This window comes from Pochonia chlamydosporia, assembly GCF_001653235.2.
Source record: "Pochonia chlamydosporia 170 chromosome Unknown PCv3seq00008, whole genome shotgun sequence".
NCBI classification, from domain to species: domain Eukaryota; kingdom Fungi; phylum Ascomycota; class Sordariomycetes; order Hypocreales; family Clavicipitaceae; genus Pochonia; species Pochonia chlamydosporia.
In genome coordinates, this window is record NW_019154043.1 from 483,024 (window position 1) to 504,027 (window position 21,004).

General features: G+C 47.1%; 7 protein-coding genes across 7 annotated transcripts; 3 read left to right on the forward strand and 4 right to left on the reverse strand.

Moving 5' to 3' along the window:
- Window positions 1–154: 154 nt before the first annotated feature.
- VFPPC_06759 (GARP complex component) lies at window positions 155–3,279 on the forward strand (the record flags this gene model as incomplete). Its single annotated transcript, XM_018285740.1, has 2 exons — window positions 155–3,090; window positions 3,147–3,279. 2 exons carry the CDS (start codon window positions 155–157, stop codon window positions 3,277–3,279), a joined length of 3,069 nt encoding a protein of 1,022 aa, XP_018138524.1.
- Window positions 3,280–5,944: 2,665 nt separating this feature from the next.
- VFPPC_06758 (hypothetical protein) lies at window positions 5,945–8,693 on the forward strand (the record flags this gene model as incomplete). Its single annotated transcript, XM_018285739.1, has 3 exons — window positions 5,945–6,009; window positions 6,077–7,878; window positions 7,939–8,693. 3 exons carry the CDS (start codon window positions 5,945–5,947, stop codon window positions 8,691–8,693), a joined length of 2,622 nt encoding a protein of 873 aa, XP_018138523.1.
- A 291-nt stretch (window positions 8,694–8,984) lies between these two features.
- Window positions 8,985–9,895, reverse strand: VFPPC_06757 (hypothetical protein; the record flags this gene model as incomplete). The annotated part of the gene is made up of 3 exons (XM_018285738.1): window positions 8,985–9,167; window positions 9,237–9,436; window positions 9,493–9,895. The coding sequence occupies 3 exons, from the start codon at window positions 9,893–9,895 to the stop codon at window positions 8,985–8,987; spliced, it is 786 nt and encodes a 261-aa protein (XP_018138522.1).
- A 955-nt stretch (window positions 9,896–10,850) lies between these two features.
- VFPPC_06756 (ribonuclease domain-containing protein) lies at window positions 10,851–11,303 on the forward strand (the record flags this gene model as incomplete). The annotated part of the gene is made up of 2 exons (XM_018285737.1): window positions 10,851–11,130; window positions 11,197–11,303. 2 exons carry the CDS (start codon window positions 10,851–10,853, stop codon window positions 11,301–11,303), a joined length of 387 nt encoding a protein of 128 aa, XP_018138521.1.
- Window positions 11,304–13,014: 1,711 nt separating this feature from the next.
- Window positions 13,015–13,713, reverse strand: VFPPC_06755 (Glycosyltransferase, family GT34; the record flags this gene model as incomplete). The annotated part of the gene is made up of 1 exon (XM_018285736.1): window positions 13,015–13,713. The coding sequence occupies one exon, from the start codon at window positions 13,711–13,713 to the stop codon at window positions 13,015–13,017; it is 699 nt and encodes a 232-aa protein (XP_018138520.1).
- A 2,532-nt stretch (window positions 13,714–16,245) lies between these two features.
- VFPPC_16753 (amidase family protein) lies at window positions 16,246–18,278 on the reverse strand (the record flags this gene model as incomplete). The annotated part of the gene is made up of 7 exons (XM_018294506.1): window positions 16,246–16,520; window positions 16,580–16,778; window positions 16,844–17,036; window positions 17,091–17,592; window positions 17,649–17,880; window positions 17,930–18,061; window positions 18,108–18,278. The coding sequence occupies 7 exons, from the start codon at window positions 18,276–18,278 to the stop codon at window positions 16,246–16,248; spliced, it is 1,704 nt and encodes a 567-aa protein (XP_018138519.1).
- Window positions 18,279–18,914: 636 nt separating this feature from the next.
- On the reverse strand, window positions 18,915–20,472 carry VFPPC_14105 (major facilitator superfamily domain-containing protein; the record flags this gene model as incomplete). Its single annotated transcript, XM_018291876.1, has 4 exons — window positions 18,915–19,394; window positions 19,462–19,789; window positions 19,849–19,981; window positions 20,031–20,472. The coding sequence occupies 4 exons, from the start codon at window positions 20,470–20,472 to the stop codon at window positions 18,915–18,917; spliced, it is 1,383 nt and encodes a 460-aa protein (XP_018138518.1).
- Window positions 20,473–21,004: the final 532 nt, after the last annotated feature.

Here is a 21,004-nt window from a genome sequence, read left to right on the forward strand (position 1 = left end):
CTCAAAATTTACGTGGACGCTAGGTGTAAACTGATGTTTTTGTTTGTTATGTGTCTTTTGATACCATCTTCATCCTCTTTCAGTAGCTGGCGTCGGGCTTGGATCTCATCAAGATTGAGGCTTGGTGACAAGCACCTCTCATTCAATCGGAGGAATGGCGACCACAGAGTCAGAAAGTGTGGCTGCAGCTGAGCTGGAAACCGGGCAGAATGGTATACTGACGCTTTCCTTTTGGGATTCAGAGTCTGTGCTAATTCCTGGGAAAGCAATATTTACATTACTGCAGCCGCCGAAAGTACGGACGGGACCTTTTTCGCAGACCTTCGACTCACCAACAACCGTCCACATGCCTCCAACTACACGCGATATTCCTCCAGTAACACTGACAAACATCACGCACGTTGACGTAGCCGAGTTTAGTTCTTATATAACACAGTTTAGTGCAATATACGAACAATTGCAAAGATTGCGGGAGAGCGAAGATGGAACGACCAAGAAGTTTTACAGAAGAAACGTATGCACAAACGACTCAACTACCGATGACAACCACTTGCAGCCGGGACAACAGCCATCGGTATCAAAGAGAGGTCTCGCCTCTTCGGTTTCTTGTCTCTCGCAGTTAGAAGTGCCTAGTGTCACTGGAAAATCTAGCAGATTTGCAAGAAGAGCAACCCAGGAACCACCTCCATTGTCGACTATACCTCGTGTATATTTCGACAAGGATTTTCACTTACAAAACCCTCGCACATTTGACGTAGTCAGTGAGAGATCGGAGGTTGTTCAACCAATGGGCCTAGAAACCGAGAATGCGGCGATGCCACGAAAAGCTCTTGCAACAAACGCGATATTGCAGGACAAAATGTCCTGGTATCTGGACATAACCGAAATGTACTTGATATCATCCATTTCAGTTGCCGCCACGGCCTTCTTCGCTGCACTGGGCTCACTATGGGAACTTCACTTAGAAGCCGCCCGCTCTGTAGAGCAAACCAAAGCCCTCCGGGAAGAGATTGAGGCTTTGGATAAAGAGATTTCAACAAGCGGGCTCCAAATTGTTCAGAAACGCCGGAGGCGCCAGAACCTCCAACCGCTACACGATGCAGTCCTGCAGCTAAAACACGTTGTAGATGGTGTTGCCACCTGCAAGACTCTTGTGGACAACGGAGAAGTTGAGAAGGCTTTAGAGACCATCGACTCTCTCGAGAGTATCATGGCAGGCAAGTCAGATTTAGAGACACCGCTAAAAATAGATGGACGTAACTTCCCGTTGAGAGATCTTAGAGCCGTACCTGCGCTTCAAGGCGTCCGGGATGATTTGAACAAGCTTCGAAACCGAATCGGTAAGGCTTTTGAAACAAGATTTCTCAGTTTTCTTATGGGAGACCTACGGCGTCACTCTGATGCTGTCTCTGCGGAAGAGGTTCTTGTGCGCTGGGCCGCTGCTTCAGCACGGTCTCGGGGTGGCCGTGTACAGAAGCATTCCGTCCTTCCATCCTATATTAACTCAACAGATGGTCTACGGTCAGAGCTACTGGAGATCCTGACCGGCTTGCATCGAGCACGATACCTCACTACTGCTGTCTCCGCCTACAAAGAGGGTGTACTAAGAGAAATTGCCAATCTTGTTCGGCGGCCGCTTCCTCATTCCAACAATGATGACAATGATTCAGTGATGTCTTCATCGACCATGACTAGTAAATCGTCCCAGCAACACAAGTCCTCTATTCTAGGTCATAACCTACGGGCTCTTGGACCAGAAGACGCCGAAGAACTGTTCATCGGAATTTACATGAGCGTCACTGAGACGCTGAGGAGATTTTCCACGCAAGTCAAGATCTTGTTGGACATTACCAGCTCGTTAAGCCATAATTCTGGCCACAGGATAGAATTCTCTGAAATGGAATCATTAACGACTAGCACCGCCGCCAAGAAATCTTCCATTTCGGCAACCCTTGAAGTAGAAGAAATCCATGAAGTGATTGACCTACAAAATCTCCTAGGCCAAGCCGTGGATATCGCACAGGAGAAAGTTGCCAAGCTTCTCCGGGTACGTTCAGAACGAATTACAGATCTATCACTAGTTTGGTTCCTCCGATATTTTTCTTTGAACCTTCACTTTGTGAACGAGTGCGAATTAATCTCTGGGCGATGTGGCACACCGCTTAATGCAGTCATCAATGAGCAAATTAAAATCTTTGCGCAGCAGCATGACAAAGCAGAACAGCAAAAGCTTGCTCAGGGCATGGAATCAGACCAATGGTACGCAACATACGTTTCCGAGAGAGACATGGCCGAGCTCAGTAGGATTCTGTCCTGTACCAAGGAGGACCCTGCTGAATGGTCAAATACTCTCAAACTCTGGGTTCGATGTGCAGATGAGCACAATCGGTCCGATGAGGCTGCTGATCCGCCACTCAAAGCCGATGGGAAAATTAGATCTGTGTCCATCGACGAGGAAGAATTCGTCCTTCCTCACTCTGCAATTGTTTGCATGAATGGGGTGGCCCATTTCTTACAACTAATAGTTGGCATCCCATCGATGACTGGAGACATCGGGGCTTCACTAGTGTCCTATCTCGAGCTTTTTAACAAACGCTGCGCACAACTTATCTTGGGGGCAGGAGCAAGACAATCTGCGGGCTTAAAGAACATCACCTCGAAACATCTAGTTCTCGCATCACGCGCACTGGGATTTATTGCGACACTGATCAGTCATATTACCGGGTTTGTGAGGCGCCATGCTAGAAGTACTGATGTTGCCCCAACTCTCGTGCATTTCGTTGAACTGAGACGCCTTTACCAAGAGCACGTGGATAGCCTTCATGCCAAGATTGTCGAAATCATGAGTCGCCTAGCTGCCTCACACGCAAAGACCATGAGAAATATTGATTGGGATGACAGCCAGACCAACGTGCATCCACACATGGCGACATTGGCCAAAGACACCATGTCGTTGCATCGTATCCTGACGAAAACTCTGCCAGAAGCAACTATTCTAAGGCTGATGGATTTAGTATTTAGCAGCTACAAGGATCAGCTCGGCACAGCGTTCCGGGACGTAGATCCCAAGACCGACATAGGACGGGACAGGTATACCCATAACCACAAGCAGCTTACTCTGTACGGTTTGTACTAATTTCATGCAGTATGCTACGCGACATTGAGTTTTTCCAAACCAAACTCGGTGGTATTGATGGGTGCAGTGAAGCTGGAGGATACCTGACTGCAATTGTCAAATCCAAGCTAGTGAAGGGAGTAACCATGGCCGGCACCGAATGACACGCGGGCTTGGCTGTGATGAGTGATAAGTTTGATGAAACCAGGGAGAGGCAGGGAATGCTATTAGAAAGAGTGTGCTAAGAAATCTGCAGACTCGAAGTTGACCAATTTTATGTTGGATAGATTCAGGCTACGATGGACCAACCTAGGACTGAGAATCAAGGCTTGAAATAGTCTTTCATGAGAACTTTGTGCCATCTACTAGGAGCTTTTAGCTCTGGACATGTAAAATGCACGAGGTACTCGAAACCCAACTACGGAGTACATGGGAATAGATTGTGTGAAATGGCCTTCGAGTGTTAATCCCTGTGGTGTAGACTAACAATTTTTTTTTTTTCTCTTTGTGATGACAAGGACCGCCAAATCACACACTTTGATGCGTCAAGCCATAACTTCACTTCTGCTTGTAACTATTAGAGAGCTTAGGACTACGTATTATACTCCGCACACCAAAGTGACATAAATTTACTAAAAAATGAGAAAACAAAGCAGGTTGAGAGCACGAAAAGTGTCGGGGAAGCGCCACAATTTCCCGCGGTAATCTCGCTTGCCTTACTATCCGTTGGCAAGATGCGACATAAGGCAGGGGTAGACACCAGGCCACTTTTATTTAGCTAAGAATATTGTTTATTTCCATAGCTAGCTTAGTCACGCTATTTTAAGAATGAACCTCTGAAGCCTTTTTGCTGAGTTTCGAGCCCATTTACTGTCAGAGTTGGTGACGCAGGCCAAAACAAAACAATCACGAAAGAGCCACGACTGCGACACGCACCCGTTGAATGAAGCATGTTTTATGTCTCTACTGGATGTAACAGAGCGTACATTCCGATTGGAAGTCGCCACATGCATGATGCACTCCGAACAGCACACGGAGCCAGCCCGCGATGGGCGCAACCTATTGTACGGGAGAATAGAATCATAAATTACACATGGGGGGGTACTTTGCACCATGTTTCACCATTTGATACTGATGTCGTGGCTGTGGCGAGGCGACATGCGAACCACGCATGGCGCCTTGCCGCCTCCAACTTGATGACAAACCAACTGCTAAGATATTCTAGGGCATAGTCACTCAAACCTGGGCAGAAAAATACGTGCGGAGATGTTTAAGAAACGCCCTATTCGCTTGTTGTGGAAGGGGACCCTGGTTATTTTGAAATCCATCTGATGGGGGAACTGCCTAGGTTAGGGGAATTGGGTTCTAACTGGAAAACCCTACATCCGGCTGACACACTGGGCTACAGACATTGTATTTCACAATTATGAATGTTTCATTCCTTTGATCTAGAGCTGCGGGAGGTTAAAATTTCGAGCGTACAACTTGAACCCGTAGACGTGTCGCTAGCATCGCTGGCAATATCTATTGGCCTGGAAAACACACCCCGTGGCAAACAAAACCCATGAAGATCTTTTCAACCATGAAAGTATAAGTATCAATTTCCAAGGCCACAGAAGTTTTCTCAGCAAAAGCACAACTCTCATGGTTGCAGCTTTTATGCCACGTCGGGGTTGACGGAGCGGACAGGCAGACCATGTCTGTTTGCTCCCCAAATCTTCAGCCCCGTTTCTACGGTCCCTCTTTTCTCTTTTTTTTCTTTTTTCTTTTGAGACACACAGTGCTGTCTGCCTAGAATGCTGATGAACTTACCAACACCGCCGGAACGGTGGCTGCAGTTGTGCAACGTCAATGTACTCCGTAGGGTTCAGACATATCAAATTTAATTAATTTCTGCTGCTCTAATTGCGGACAATCCTGGAGCATGATGCAATTCCTGAATTGGGTTTAGATTTCCTGCATTCCTTTTCTCTTTCCACCAACACCATTATTCCCAAAGTGGATGGTTGTTGGTTGTGTTCACAACAAGAACAAGGATATGTTTTCCCGCTGCTCCCATTGCAAAATTTTCCACCACACCAAAAGTCAAGCCACGGCGCGTCAAATTTGGTTTTTGAGGGGAGAATATGCGGTAGATACGTGCGCAGAGCCCATCCCCGGACGCGTGAACTGAGAGGCTGGCCTGATATGCAGTTATTTGAGCAAACAACATTGAAGGCTGCCAATGCGGAATATCCCCGTTCGCCTCACCAGCTCGTGAAAAATGCTCCGTAAGTCTCTGGTGTCAAGATCTCTGGTGTGTTTTTGCTATGATCAAAGTCTCAGCTCACAGCCCCAGTGCCATCCACCCCCCCCCCCCCCCCCCCCCCCCCCCCCCCCCGGGACAGTGCACAGATTGTGCCAAAAGTGACCAACATTCGATGACTTTCTCTTAAGCCTATGCATACGGAGCACGCTATAACCACCCACGGCCCGTGCAAATTTATCTGACTAAACACTGTGTGTTGTTTGTTTGGTATTCTTCAACTCACCCAGGTCCTGCCTTCCCAACCAAGTGTTCAACAACGCGTCGCTCGTCACGGTATAAATGATACTGTGCCACGTTATCACAAGCCTTCATTACGGCGATTGTATCGGTGTTGCCGCTCTATTAGCCTTTGTTTTCCATTTTTTTGTTAAAAACACTTCTCCTGGACCGACTCGGCTGCTCCTGCTGTCCACGTTTGGCAAGAGTTTCTTTAGCCAGGCCAGTGTCATAGATTTTACCACCGTTACTGCTTTGGATACATGAATCAAACATCGAGAAGCTTCCACTAGGTCAACAGGAAAATGCAAGCCAAACCAGATCTCTCAACACAGAGGACGGGGAGTATACCGTCTGAGACGTATAGCCCGTAAGTAACATTTGTCATGCTCCGAACTCAAGCGGAGCATAGCTGACCATGACCGTTTGAAACATAGTGAAGGGAGTTGTGAAAAAATTGCCCGCCTAGAGACCGAGTTGCAGCAGCTGGGTATAAAGCGAAACCAATTCTACGAAGCCTTAATGGCTTTCTTCGAAGCCTTAATGGCTCGCCGGGCCTCGTGGCAACCAAAAGAGTCCTTCGAGTCTCCACTGTCTGTCTCTGACAGAAAGCTAGAGCAGCTTAATCGTGAGACGGATGACATTCTCGGTCAGATACGCAAGATGACTGGCAAACCTGAGTATTCATCTGAGAGAAAGCAACTATTCGCATTGTACATGGACCTTCAGTCTCAACAGAATGTCCTTCTGGAAGAACAAGGAGACTCTGGAGTACAGCAGCAAAAGGAGTACGCTTTGGAACTGGAGCGGGAAAAACAGAACTTCCAGGAAGAACTGGAATGTATGGTACAACTCATCAGTGATTTGGTAGTTGAAGTCAAACTCCCCGGTCGAGGGCCGACGACTGACGAGCCAACACCAGAACCCACTACAAGCCGAAGCACGCCAGTAGAAGCCAGAAATGACGATGTACTCAAAGGAAAAGACGTCCAAGGTGCTGTCAGTGACAGCACTGGACATGACGAGCAGGACGAGCAGCCAGCTGATCTGCCAGCAAGTGAGGATGCATCGGCTACAGGAGCAACTCCAGATGACGACAGCTGCGAGTCTTCCATTACCGTTGCAGCGGAGACTGTTACTGAAATCCAAGAAGAGGAACCCGAAGAGCCTCGACAAGATCGACCGGGGAAGAGGAAATATCCATCTACAAAGAGAAATCGCGGAGAAACAGGTCCAAAAAAGAGGAAGGGGGCGGGAAAATTGACTCTGGAAGAGGAGACCAAATACCATTTCGCAAATAACCCGCAGATTAATGGCGAAAGGAAGATACAGTTCAGCAGACTCTCTTTGTCTGCCAATAAACTGCCACCTTGCAAGGTGGTCCAACATCCACGGAAGCCGGATGAGTTTTACATACTCCACTGCTCGGATCATGACGCTTGGTTTGTAACAGACCCATTCTCTAAAGCACAGAGTCACTTTGAGGATGAACACAGATCGTCCCAAATCGTTTCTGCCGAACTCTTGATCGACACATTTGGCATCAGGGTTCTAGACTGTACAAAGGAGATGGTGAATAGACACAACTCTCTGGTTGCGGCACGCCTGGAAAGCCAAGCACAGCACGCTGAGAAAAAACAAGAAGCAGAAGAAACACATGCACAACTACAAAGCAATCAGTCTGGCGTCGGTGGCTTACCCCAAGACACTACATCAGCCTCGAACATCCAGCCGCAGTTCCCTCCGGCTAGACGCTCAAGCCGGAACATCAGCACTGGCAGCGGTCCTTTTACAAGAAGCCAAGAGCGACAGCTTATAAGACCGGTAGTGGGGAAAATTTACCGTGCAAGATGGAGCGGTATAGAACATGCCCTCGTTATCCTGCCGTTCGGAAGCTTCAAAGCCATCGGACTGGATAGTCACATATGCAGCACGGGCCTGCTCGAACGATCCAGGCTCAAATGTCACGACACAGATCCCGAGACAAAGGACTACATTTGGAGCAAAGGATATGAGGATGGTGGGCCCAAGGAGTTCGAGAGGAAATACCCAGTTCTTTATTTCGACCAGCCCATGTCTTCCTTTCCCAGGCATGCCTGTTATGATTGGGTGTCGAACTCGGACCTGAGAAAGTTTGACATCAAAGACCACCCAAAGGTTATGTTTCCCAAAACTGTGATTCAATTCATAGAGGATCAAAAGCGTATAGGCTGTAACATCAATGATGACGATTATACTGGTTCGTGATATCACCCTACTTGGAAACCAGTGTGCTAACAAACAATATTACTGGAATCAGATAATCAAGGACAAAGGACGGTAAATACAACACCAAGTGTACCATGCCTACGACTCCGTGATCGCCCTGATTCTGAGGTTGAAGCATATTTCACAGGAGAAAAGGGCAACGAATACTCTCCTACTGCTGAACCCGGTGACGACGAGGATGATTCGGACTACGAGCCTCCCGATAACCGACACGGCTGGCGATTGCCAAGTGGCCGGAACCCAGCTAATAAAACTCAAAAACCGGCGGGCGCAGCAAGGATAGGCACAGGCACGCGTCCAGAGGGCATCCGGGAGCACACAGGGGATACCTCACAGACCGAAGCAGCTCAGGGCGAACAAGGAGGTAAAAGCACCGTCCAACAAGCTGGGACTGAGAAAAATTCGAGCACAAATACTTCTAGACAACAGGTAAACTCTTCTCCTGCGAGAACCCGAACAACGCCCGTGCCCAATACGGATGCCGCTTCAGCAACTACACACACCGACGACATCACCAGTGCGCCTTCTCACGCCACCAGAGGATCGGCCTCTCCATCCGCTACCTCAGCTCAGCAGACCAGCCAGGATGGGGAATCCAGAGCGCGTCGTGACTCCAGCTTTGAACGGAATGAACGACCAATTCCGCCGCTGCGTCATCAGTTTGGCACCAACTCATCATTTTCTCAATCGCCGCTATCTGCTGAAGACCGTATCGGATTGGATGAACAGAAACATCAGCGTAAATTGCCTGGGATTTCCTCACTTATGAGAGAGGTCGGGCGTTAAATCCAGGTTGTTGTTGGTCTGGAAGAAATGGCTGTGCTAAAAGTGCAAGCTTGCGGCCAAGCATGGACATGATGGTTGAGCTCAAATGATAGATGACGCGTATTTGGTGGGGATTCTATGGCTATTATAGAAGCTTTTTTCATTCTTTATTTTCTCTTGTTGGTGTTTCTGACGCTAGGAACTCACGGACTCGTGCTACATTCGTTGGCTAACCCATTCACTCTTTCTATCGTTTCAATAGTCCCCGGCATTCGGGCAACTCTCAGATCTCACACCACCGGTGTAGTACAATTAAGTTGACCTATTTGCCAAGCCAGTTCCCCGAGCATCCTTCATGCGTGAAAGAGCCCTGTCAACAAGCCCAATTGAACCCGGGGAACAGGAATCCAGAAGTCCACGCAAAGCTTCCTCCCAACTCTCCCACATCTCTTGCGTCATAACAGTTCCAGCGTCATCTCCACGGCGGTCGAAAACCTGACGATGTAGAATGTTAGACCACAGACGATCAGACGCGTAAATTAGCCACATGCAGGCTGTCCGTACAGCCGCGTCGGCGGGAGCTTGTTGGGTGTGACCCTCGAATGCTTCCTTGAATGCCCTCATGGACCAGAACGAAAAGTCCATTTCAGGCACTGTCGAGTCACTATAGTCGACATGAGCAGCGGAGCTCATTCGTGCAAGTAGAGCGATAAAATTCTCGTATCGATGTAGCACCTCGGGGACAGTATTTGCATCCGTTACATCTAAAAGAGTGGCAACAAGTCAGTGGCTGCAATCTCAAATGCGCTGAAATACTTACCGATTTCATTCCAATCATCCGCGGCAGTGTAGCCAAGAGTTGGCATCTCCGTCCAAAGAAGCTGGCCGCCGCTCTTGAGCTGCTCTCCGGTTGTAGGGTTTACAACCTTGACTTTTTGCAAGCTAACGACAAACTCAACCAACTTGGCTTGTTTGTCATGACCTGTTCGCTTGGCGACTTCAATGAGGGAGCAGAATGTGTGCCATGGATGCACTCCGACTGGATCTGCATTCTCTGTGTTGATGAGAGAAGACGTTAGTCGGGAGAATTGGTCGAGTGCATCTGCGACAGAGGTGTCTGGTTGATGGACGAGCTGGTTGATGATTTTGAATTCTGGGTACTCTTCCATCAGAATGATCCATCTAGGCAACGTGAAGGGCTGTACGGTGTTTCTGTTGATCATTGTCATGAAGGTGGTGAAGATTCACTGTGGTGGAAAGGAGGAGCAGGTTTGAAGATGGGCTGTGAGACTTTGAGAAAAGCTCCCACAAAACGTTCAGAGGTAATAATACAACGAAGATCATATGAAGGTGCGAATGATTGAATGCAACCCATGCACTTTTATCAACGTATTCCTTGTAGAAAAGGAAATTGCCAGCAGTGGCGCAAGATGAAGCATCGATCAGCAGTTGGGCCGTTCGCCAGCGGAGGTTTACCCAAGTCACATTACGACGCTAAATGACATCACCGTGCATTATTCCAGAAAGAGGGTTTCTTTTTGCATCCTTCAGGGTCTATGCTAAGATTGAATAAGCTTTTTTCTCCCGGCCGCTATTCCTGCGACTGAATGGTGCACCAAAATCATGGGATGGTAAGCTGACAGGATTCAGTCGATCACAACAAATGTGTTTCAGCGCGTGCTTACTGATGCGCAATTTTGTCTCGATTAGGGAGTTTCTAGTCATGCTGTACCAGTAGGAATTAATTTTTACTTCAAGTACATAGATACCGGGGTGCCATAGAAAACACTACTGTTCATAAAGTCGTGCATGAAGCATTCACTTGCACTCGACAGTGAGATAATGCTCTGGCTGTCGTCTTATGGCCATTCCATAGCTCATTTATCCTCCGAGGAAAGTCGGACGACTGAATTGGGTACCAGGGGGTCTGTAGAAGAGTATGAATGTTTGAAAGGTTGAGATATTGCGATCTTCGACGCGCTGCTTCACATTCAAGCTCTCAGCAAGAGTATATCGGAGCTTTACCGTGCATGAACGGAAAGGATACCCTTAATAAAGTACTCTGAATTTGTATAAAAATGCTTGATATTCGACCGTTGGATATCGTAATTCAAGTCACAATCAAATAGTCCAACAACAACCACAATCAATTCTCTATAGAACAAATCAGCAGCAAGCATGATGCTCAATCTCAAGAACGTTTTTCTCTTCTCCCTTGCAGCTCTTTCAGCTGCTCAACCAACTATTCAGAGTCGAGCCCAGGTCAAGGAACTTAACTGCGATGGAACTCACTGGTCAAAGGACCAGATCAACCATTCCAAGCAGCAGGCACGTAATCTCGAAAACGACGGGTTTGCTTATCCTAAGCCCTTTGGTAACAAAGATGGCAAGGGAAACAATATCTTTAATGCAAAGGGTCAGCTTTGGGAGTTCCCTCTCACTGATCCCGTCTGGACCAGTACGCTTCAGTCGCTCACAAGCTGCCAACTTTCACAAACCTTTTTACTAACTGTATTGCTTGCAGATGGTGTTACGCCGGGAACGTTCCGTGTCATTGTCAAGGATAACTATGATTTCGTGGGTGTTACTAACAAGGATGCTGGCACAGGCGGCACAGTTCACAAGTGCTAAGCGTGGAACGAGCTCACAAGTCATTTGGTCTATATATTTTAGCTAGATGGCCTGTGCCAATACATTTGGAATTCCCCCTCGCTTCAAGTGTCTGACAAACGTAGTCAAACATGCAGGTCATAAATTATCATCACAAATGTGCAATTAAGACGCTTAGCCCGATGCCTGTCCACAGCAGAGCCTCCCCATGGGCCCTCCCAAGTGCGTCCCCTGCTGACACAGTCTCAGTGGCAGTGGCATTGGAGAATACCGTAACTGTTGCAGTAGGTTTAGGTTTAGGTATTCGTATTGTTGGCAGCTTCTTGACATTACTAGTAAGATTGGCTTCGGCATCGTCCGAAAGTCTTGGGGCTAAGAATTTGATTAGAATCCTTCTGCTGGCCGAATGTCATACACATACCAATGGGTGCTGCCAAACTTCCAAAATCGAGGGCCTGTCCAACTCCAAACAGCAAAACTGAGGACAGTAGCAGGTTCGATGCTTGCATGGTTTCTTTGTGAGATAAGTAAAAATTATGGATTTTGGTTTGTTGGTAGTTGGAAATTCACAGATATTGATCGACAAGAGAGCTCCCGTTTCGCACGGCAGACCACTACCTTAAGTACACGAATAACATTCCCAGTGACTCGGTTGTTACGCGGGTATTCTTTGTTGTGTTAGAGGAATCACTGGTTTGTTCTACGGACATATCCGACAAAGCACCATGTTCTATATTGGTCCGGCTTTGATGGTGGCTTGGGCACCACTCTTTGAGTGGTATTCGGTCTACAAATTGAACTTTTGGTTTGCTGAAACGTACAAAGAGAGTTACAACTCCGTTTCCGATTTCGAATCGATTCATCTTCTGCTCTTCGTCGTATGTACGGAAACCCTGCAGTGTTTTTGTCACGCCTTCTTGTGTGAAGTCTGCAGAGAACAATGGGTTAACCGTAGCTAAACAACAGTCAGGGGCGATTTGAAGGCTCGAACAAGCTCACAAAAACAAAGCTGCTACTAAATACAAAGTCCCAGATCGATGTGCCAAATCTGTCTGGGGAATGATGAGTGACTGGCTAGTTCATATCTAGGCATCTGAACCAGTTGTCGATTGTATTGTACTTGTAGTACAACATATGTTTTCATGCATTCTTGTACAGTACAGTGCAACACATTCAATGAAGGGCTCTCTCAAGCCAAAGCACCGACCACATACGGTGACGCGCTTGGATGTTGGTCAGATTCGATGCACCAAAGCAACGACGCGTGTTGGGTAATACTAAGCCCAAACTACACCGCTATTCCCCTGATCCACCCTTGTTCACAGAAGAACACCATCGGCAAAACACGTAGATGGGCTTAGAGAGTGTGTATTGAAACGCTCCTATTTCCCTGTAGAGAACATGTTCTATTATGACGCGTCAACGTTGGTTTTTTACCCTTCCAGTAGAGTGTTGGATGCACGACTCCGGGTGAACATCGCCCCGGGAAATGTCAAGTCAGCCATGATTCTGGTTTTGCTTTTGACTGGACTGGTCTGTGCTGCCTGGTCTATCGCCTGTCCTACAAGGTTGATACAACTTCATGACTTCCACAACCTTGAAGCCTTCAACCACTACTCCTCTCAGCATGCAACCACACAGAAGCAGTTGGAGCATCCACCTTCTGGTATTCATAGTATGCGAGGTAGGGCTAAAGATAATAAAAGTATTGCCTGTCTCAAAAGCGTCAAAATCAGCTACTAATTGTAAACGAGCTATTTCCCGGCAAGGAGAAATTGGAAAAGTCTTCCAAGAAATGCTCGACATCACTTAGATACGCTCTATGCAGCATCGGCACGGCATAACGCAATATATTATCTGCGAGCTCAGCGGGTGGATGACTCTTGCCATCCATCCAAAAATGCCGTACAAACGTGCCATTACAGCCTTCTGTCGCATAGGTCATTGGCGACCCGTTTGCTTCGGAACAAGGTATGCCACGAATATCTTCGGCCTCGTTGAAATCCAATTTGCTCACGAATGCTCCCAGCGCAGCCTGCTCATGGGGCCACTGGTAGGCAAGGCGGCTGCAACCGAAATACTTGGTCTCGCGGGGACATTCCTCCCATGCGTCCATGATCTCGAAGGTACGAGGGCTATTCCTCGCAATAATAAATCCAGTATTGTGATAGAGCGTGCCGCTGTCGTCCTTGTTTTTGTCCCGGTCAGCATCTTCTGCGAGCATGAGCCGAGTCTCTAAAGTGTGGTTCCAGTAATTCATGAGCCACTCAATCGGTAAAGCTGGGTAGTGAAACATGGCGTCCTGGTCAAGAAATACCACAATCTCGTATGATTTCAGGGCCTTCGTAATCATTGGTACCTTCGACCACGTTACATGTCGGTCAGAGTAGACTGGTGCCTTGATGAATTTGTAGTCATAGCCATGTATCATTGCTCTCTGTCGTTAGCTTTCACACGGTACTTGCCCAGTATCGGACGGAGTATAAGGTAACAAACCATACAAGTAATGGCTCATGAATCCCGCTGCCATTGGCTGTAGTCCTGGCCATTTAATGTCATTGAGACTCATCACTTGTCCGTCTTCATTCATTGGCCGCGAGTCGATATCTAGAATTAACAGTCGTTTCCCGAAGGTCGATGTGTACACTGGTTCGCGTGCTACATGGTAGGTGCGGCCAACTTCATCAGTAAATGATGGAGCAGTAATCGGATGCAGTACCGGTTGGTAGAGGTCCCGTATGAGTCTTGCTAAGACGTTGCTGTCCGTGGTTGTTGGAGAGCCTTGCCTAAAACACACGGAATAATGCGCTAGAGGGTTGGGAGCTTTTATCCAGCGTGTGACGAGCAAAAAAAGAGTGATCAAGATAGCAGCTATGAACAAGCGACTTTGCTGCTTTCCGAACCCTGATTGCAGAGCTCTCATTCTGTGAGATGCATATATTCACTCTTAGATATACCACATCATAGATACCACGCAACCAAGGTCAAGGACTGAAAATACTGCTGCGGTGCCCTACTAATTTATTACTCTCAAGTCGGCGTCGCTAAGTTATGGTACAAACCAATGATAGCCGTCCTTGGGTCTTGTACGTGTGGTTGTATATCTGAAGCAAGAGATTGCGACTTATGCAAGAGAGGAGACCCTTACTCATACCATGCCCCCGCCTGAGGAAGTTAAAGCAAAGCTCTCGTGGCACAATTGTTAAATATGAAGTTCGCCCCCAACACCTCCTGATTGACATGGCATGGTGCAACCGGAGCGTTGGTGGTGCCATATCTCGCGTTGCTTGTCTTGGCCCAGGCAGTGCAAGTGGTCTGGGCAACATTGAAACCATTCAAGTCCGGTGGGTGTAGTTTCATGCGGCTCGGCACATGTGCATGCATAAAAGACCAAACAAGGGTAAGATGAAAGACACCGTGACGTTCGGGTACGTGAGACGCAAGTCAGACCAAGGTGCTAAATGTCTAGATGTCTGGGCTCGGAGCTATAGTGAAAGCAGGTTGCTGTTAAAAGCAAGCTAACGTCTTCCAGTGCGTCCGGTATCTATTTGATGCCCGTTTATGCGAAGCTGGGCGTGCTTACATGCACCTAGCTGCATTGTACTAGGTTATCAGTTGACCGTTGTATTTAGCAAACTTATGCCCAATGCATAATGTAGTTAAAATGAGTTAGGCTAGGCGGATTAACCTTTTTAAGGATTTCGGTATTCTCTGACGATTTCAAAACGGCAATACTGACTAGTGTACTGTTTGCCAAGTGGGCAAGAGAGCTATTGCCTTCACAAAGGGTCAAGTTTCTTTTGTAAGAGTCAGTTGAGTGGGGTTGTTTGCCTGACTCGAGTACTTCTGGATAAAACAAACTAAGCTGCTACTATTAGGACGGCTAATGCAACGCAAGTCTGTCCTCTGAGCACTATTTCTTTCTTTCTTCTAACTAGTATTAGTGCGAGCTAGGCATGGCTCACGCGGTGTCAACATCATCTAACTTCGAATTTTGCCATTAAGTCTCGTGAGGCTGCAAATTAAGGTCGGATAATTTCACACATTCCGTCCCGATTTTATCGTATGCCCGTACTTTACCGCTAAATTTTTTACCTGCGCCAGGCTAACTTGGTTCTGTCTCTATCTCTCCGGCTTTCTGTTTATACAATAACGCAAAGAGTTTGACTCTCTCCTATTGCATTTTTAAATTTCACACCACGCGACTCTTTTTACTGTTCCCACAAGAGTAGGGATAGGAACACGGACGGGTAAATGTAGGGCTACCAAAACTAGCTTTAGAGAAAGTCTTGGTTGAGACCCGGCTTCAGATTTCCATCTAGTTAGTTGTCCAAACATAACCATTAAGTTTATTTATTTCTACTACAATTAATATAAAAGCTACCATAGGGAAATTAACACAAAATGTGTGTATTATATAGACAGTTTATCTTTAATATAATACAGCGGATGGATCAATAGGACTACCACACATAACGGCACACATTACTCATCCAGAGACTGCACCAAGACGGGCTAATCGCCACACGACGCTTGCTTCCTTGGAAAATCCAAAAATTCCTAAGATGCTCCAATGATTCAATACAGCACATGTTACATTTCCGTTTGTACGTTATATCTGTCCTCATGATGGACTTACATCTACTCAATATGTCCTCCGCGACTAAATCGTTGTCTCTTGCCGAAATTACTATGCTGGCCGCCTCTAGTTTCCCAGTGGTACTATGCGAGGAGGTGTCAACAAAGAAAATCAATAAAGAACTTGAAAACTCCTACTTTTGTTCATTGTATTCCAGTCGTTCAGATATAAGCAAACCGTGACAAGAGATCTTTCACAGCCGTCCTATGTTAAGTAGAAACTATCTCCAAGTGCCGGAAGCAATATTGAGCTTAACGTGTCCTTGGTATTCGGTGCTTCTATTAAATACAAGACCTGGTGGGAATGCGAGACCCAAGTAATTGGTTAGGGGAAACGTTCTTCCAAGTCTGACGTTCCCACGTCACCGACTTTAGCTTCGCAACTCTGCCCCATGTTCAATTTATCAATGGGAATATTCTTGGCGAGATTATTGCGGTACGTCGGAACCGGACGCGGTCCCATGGCCTGAAGCCTCGCGTCTTCTATAGCACTCGCCCATTTGATCAAATCTTCTTCTCTCCATGCCGTTTGTTGCAGAGTGATGCCTACTGGCATACCATTCCTATCCTGGCCGACTGGTAGCGTAATTGTCGGATATCCTGTCCACTGTTAGCATGCAGATACGACTAAGCCTAATAGGACTGTACGGTGTATATACCTGCTTGAGCGGCAAGTTGTTGTCCAACAAGTCTCCTATCACATAGAATCAAAGCATCCAACTGAATAGTTTTTTCTGGGTCGTAGCGTAGAGCAGCATCGATGCCATTTTCTCTAGTCTGTTTTCGGGTGTACTCCAAAGCGTCGTGATAATCTTGATCCTTGACATCTTTGTGGGCCGCAATCTTTTCAAACGTATCCTTAATGTTTGGAGCATGCATCAGCCATGGATTACACGGGCCATTCATCGTCGTGTTGAACTTACCTGGCCAGTTGGAATTGCATGTAGATCACCAGCGTCACCGACTTCTGTTCCAGTATTCCTTTGATGGTATTCCAATAGATCTTTGGAATCTTTCATTTCTGTGTTCTCGAGCTCAGATAAATACGCATTGACACCATTGTTGGTCTCTGTCCGGATGCTTGTGAACTCACTTTGAGCCGGGGTGCCAAGTTCCCTAGTATCGTCAGAAGAGCAGCTTGAAGAAACGTGCTATCTCATTGGGGCTTACCAATTCCATTCTCCGTCTGAACCTATACGACCTTCTGCACATGGATAATCTACCTCGATTATCTTCGCACCCTCCGCTTCGAGGTGGGAAAACAGTGTGTCAACGACAGCCCTTTGGTCATCTGGCACAGAGTCCCAACAGTGTTTCATTGGAAGGCCGAATTTCGCACCCTTCAAAGCATCCTTATTCTTGATGAACTTGGAATAGTCTTCATGCCTCAAATCTTTACTGCACATGGTCAAAGGATCATCCGGGTCCTCTCCAACCATAGCGTTCAGCCCTATCACAGCATCTGCAACAGTCTTAGCGAGTACCCCAACCGTATCCATAGTTTCGGTTATTGGAATCGGTCCCATCCTCGAAGTCAAACCCGGAGTCGGCTTGATACAAACCAGTCCGGTGATCTGGGCAGGGCCAGCGATCGACCCATCTGTATCCGTGCCGATTGCCAAAGGGACCAGATTCGCAGCAACGGCCGCAGCTGAACCACCACTAGAACCGGCTATACTTGCAGTATGAGAAGACCGTCGCACTTTTGTTCGCAATTGAAGTGCTCACATAGACTTTGAGACAGGTCATAGGGATTCCTAACTTGACCTCGACGAGCTGAATATCCGTCCGAGTACTCCGTAGACCTCGTCGACGCGCCTTCTGTCATATTTGCGTAGCCGATGATAATTGCCCCCGCTCTTCTCAACTGCGACACGATAAAAGCATCTCTTGGTACAGTCGATCCTAATAGAGCCCAGGACCCGCAAGTGGTTTGCATCTTGTCCTTTGTAGCAATATTCTGGTATGTTGTTAGATACCCAAAAATATGCCCGAATTGTCAGACTCACATCGTTGACCAATATTGGAATTCCATGAAGTTGACTCCGTACTTTGCCTTCCTGCCTTTCCTTGTCCAGCGCCGCAGCAATCTCGACAGCATCGAGGTTTCTTTGCATTACAGCGTCCAAAAGAGTATCAGTCTGTCGAAATTTAGCTCCATCTATTCATCGCGGTTTCAACACCTACCCGACGAATTCGTTCGAAACAGAAATTGACGAAGTCCTCGGAGGTGAAAGACCCTCGAGAAAGGTGGCTCTGTAGCTCTGCAATCGACATTTCAAACAGGTCTACTGAATTTAACATTTCCATATGAAAGGCTGAAGGGATCTTTTCCCGGATGGTGAGATTGCGTTTCATGGTTGAAGTTGACACAATTTGAAAACCAATTCTTCGGTTGAACAGCCGAAAAGGCTTCGCCAGAAGCTCTGCTAAGGTATGAAAATATGAACGAGCAAGTCAGGAACGTTCGTTCTGAGGCGGATTTATTCCTTTGGTTCATGTTGCTTTGTTGGTCGACAGCTCGTGCCAACAATAGGCCTGTTTGAGTGATGACAACAGTCGCGTTTCTGTTTCATAAGGAACAAAGCGCATGGGGAAACACTTTGGGTCACCGGCTGGAAGTGCTCTTCCATCTTTTTGTTCCACGTTTAACGAATATGACTGCCAACTTGCCGTCTGTACTATCTGTGGCAGGCATTGGGCACGGGATACAATGTCTTCATTCGGAAACTCCAGAGCCACGGTTATATTCTCCTGACCGGGAAGTTTCTCCTTACGAGTATATGGGATAGAGTTTCACATTCTGCCTATTGTTGCTCTTTCGCACCCCCTTCCTTCTCCCATTTATCGACGCCCCAACTGTGAAATCTGCCCAGACTGTAGTAAGACTGTTCTTACAGACACAGTCAAGATACCACGACTCTTTGAGTCTCCTGTAGCCGTCCACCTACCTCTATGTACACCTATCCAATACCTGTACTCAGTAGGCAAATCTCATCCCTCAGCTGCGCCATTGTTCACCCTTCTCGGCCAAACACAAAACAAAATAACCCCCGAAAGCACAAATATCACAACAGATATAATCTGCCCAATCCCACCCAGAAGATACAGCAAAGCCGACAACGGCTTCTGAATAATAATTCCAACACTTTGGGCTACTCCGAACAGCGCATACAACGCACCAATGTCCTTCCCTTCACTCAGATGCACAAGCAGACCTCTCATGATAGCTGGATATAGGTTCGTTGCTGAAATCAACACCATTCCAATAAGCATATTAAACGGCAGGACACTCCCTCCCGAAAAGACAAGAAGCAGGGCTCCCGGGAGAGAAATCAGAGCAATGATTCGAGCCATCCATAAATCTTTTGAAAGGGGTGATTTGTAGCATGGTATCAGGCCCAGAAGTAGGATCAATATCGTCCAGAATAGAGATGATTGGGGGAATGGATTAAGAGATAATTCCGTTTTTACCTGAAGATCCGTACTGGTAAGTTTCTTTCCTTAGGACGAAGGATTGACAGTAAGCATGAGGACTTACCCCGAGGTGTGCTGCAAATAGCAAAGCTAGCAGGATAGCTCCAATTTGTTTGTTATCACGACACACGAGACGTGCTACTCTAGCAACTTCGTGGAGTACTTTTCTGATATCGATTAGGTAGGAAATTTCACTGTTTAACAAGCCATTTTTTAGTGTAGACGAGCCGCCAGCAAGAGTATCTGGCGTAAATGCAGCGACACAAATAGTGATGCTATACATGACCAGACCAAGGAGTATGGCAATCGAGTAGTCAATCGATACTGATAGATAAGTCCCAAGAAAGCCGCCAATCATTGCTACAGCACCGAGCAGTAAGAACACCATGGACCTATGTTTCATTAGAACAGCACCCACAGGAAAGGCTAAAAGACGAGGTAAGAAGCTTACATTCGCTTTTCACTAGTCACATCCGCTGCCACAGCAAACGTAAACGCGCAAAACGCAAGCTCACTGCCACTAAAAGACGTAACAAGTGACGCAAGCCAAATAAGACGAAGCGGCAAAAAGCCAGGAAACATGCCTAAAAAGTCAGCTGGCGTTTTGATAACCCATCCCTCCAAGACACTCACATATAATGGCTTCCAATACCGCATTCACCAAAATACCGCCAGCACTTAGGACCACGAACTTCTTACGACCGTGTTGATCTGCCGTGAGCCCATACGGCAAGGCCACCACCATGGCAGGAAGCAAAGCGAAGATCATGCCCCAATATTCAACCACGCCGAATTCAACGTCAACTTCCGGGGCAGTTCCACCGGTTGGCCTTTTACACGTCTGGTCATATCCATCGTGCCCATTCGCTGACAAGAATTTCTCGCAAATAATATCCTTCTGGCGTAACTTTAGGCTCAGCACGGTGAGGGAGCGGCCGATACTGAAGGCGAATAGTTGCAGGGCGAGTAGCAGCGTAACCACCACTCGACTTCGTTGCGGCTTATCGTTTTTCTGGTCCACCTCGTCTCCCTGCTCCAACTCTAGAAACGGTCTATGCTCTTCCGGTTGCTCCATGTCGTCGTTACGCGCAGATTGAGATGGGTGTTGAATCACAGATGGGATGAGAGTAGTGAAGATGGAAATTTATGAATCATGGCGACCGAGGTACGCAGATTTTTCATCTGTGACTGTTGGTTGTACAGTGATGCTTACGGGTTACCCAGGATGATTGGAATAAGTGGGCGCCCCCTGGTGTCTCGTATGTTCTAGGCTGTCCAGTGTCGATCTGTAAGATTCCTCGGGCATTCCCGTTTTTGGTGAGTATTGACTGTAGTTTCTCACATGGCTGGCCTGGGTGTTTGTTTTGAATCCACCATGCTACCTGGTAATATTGGCAACTAGTGCGTCAAGCAAACTGTCAACGGAATATAACTTGAACTACCTCTCTTCGTTAGCGGAGTATTCCTTTTTGCTCATCATATGACCCAGCGGTTATTGTCTTTGACACAAACTGCAAGAGGATGTGCGATAGACACAGATGTAAGAATCTGCTAACAAAATTTCAAGACACCTGGACGTTCGGTTAGTTCTTTTGCTGAGTGTAAAC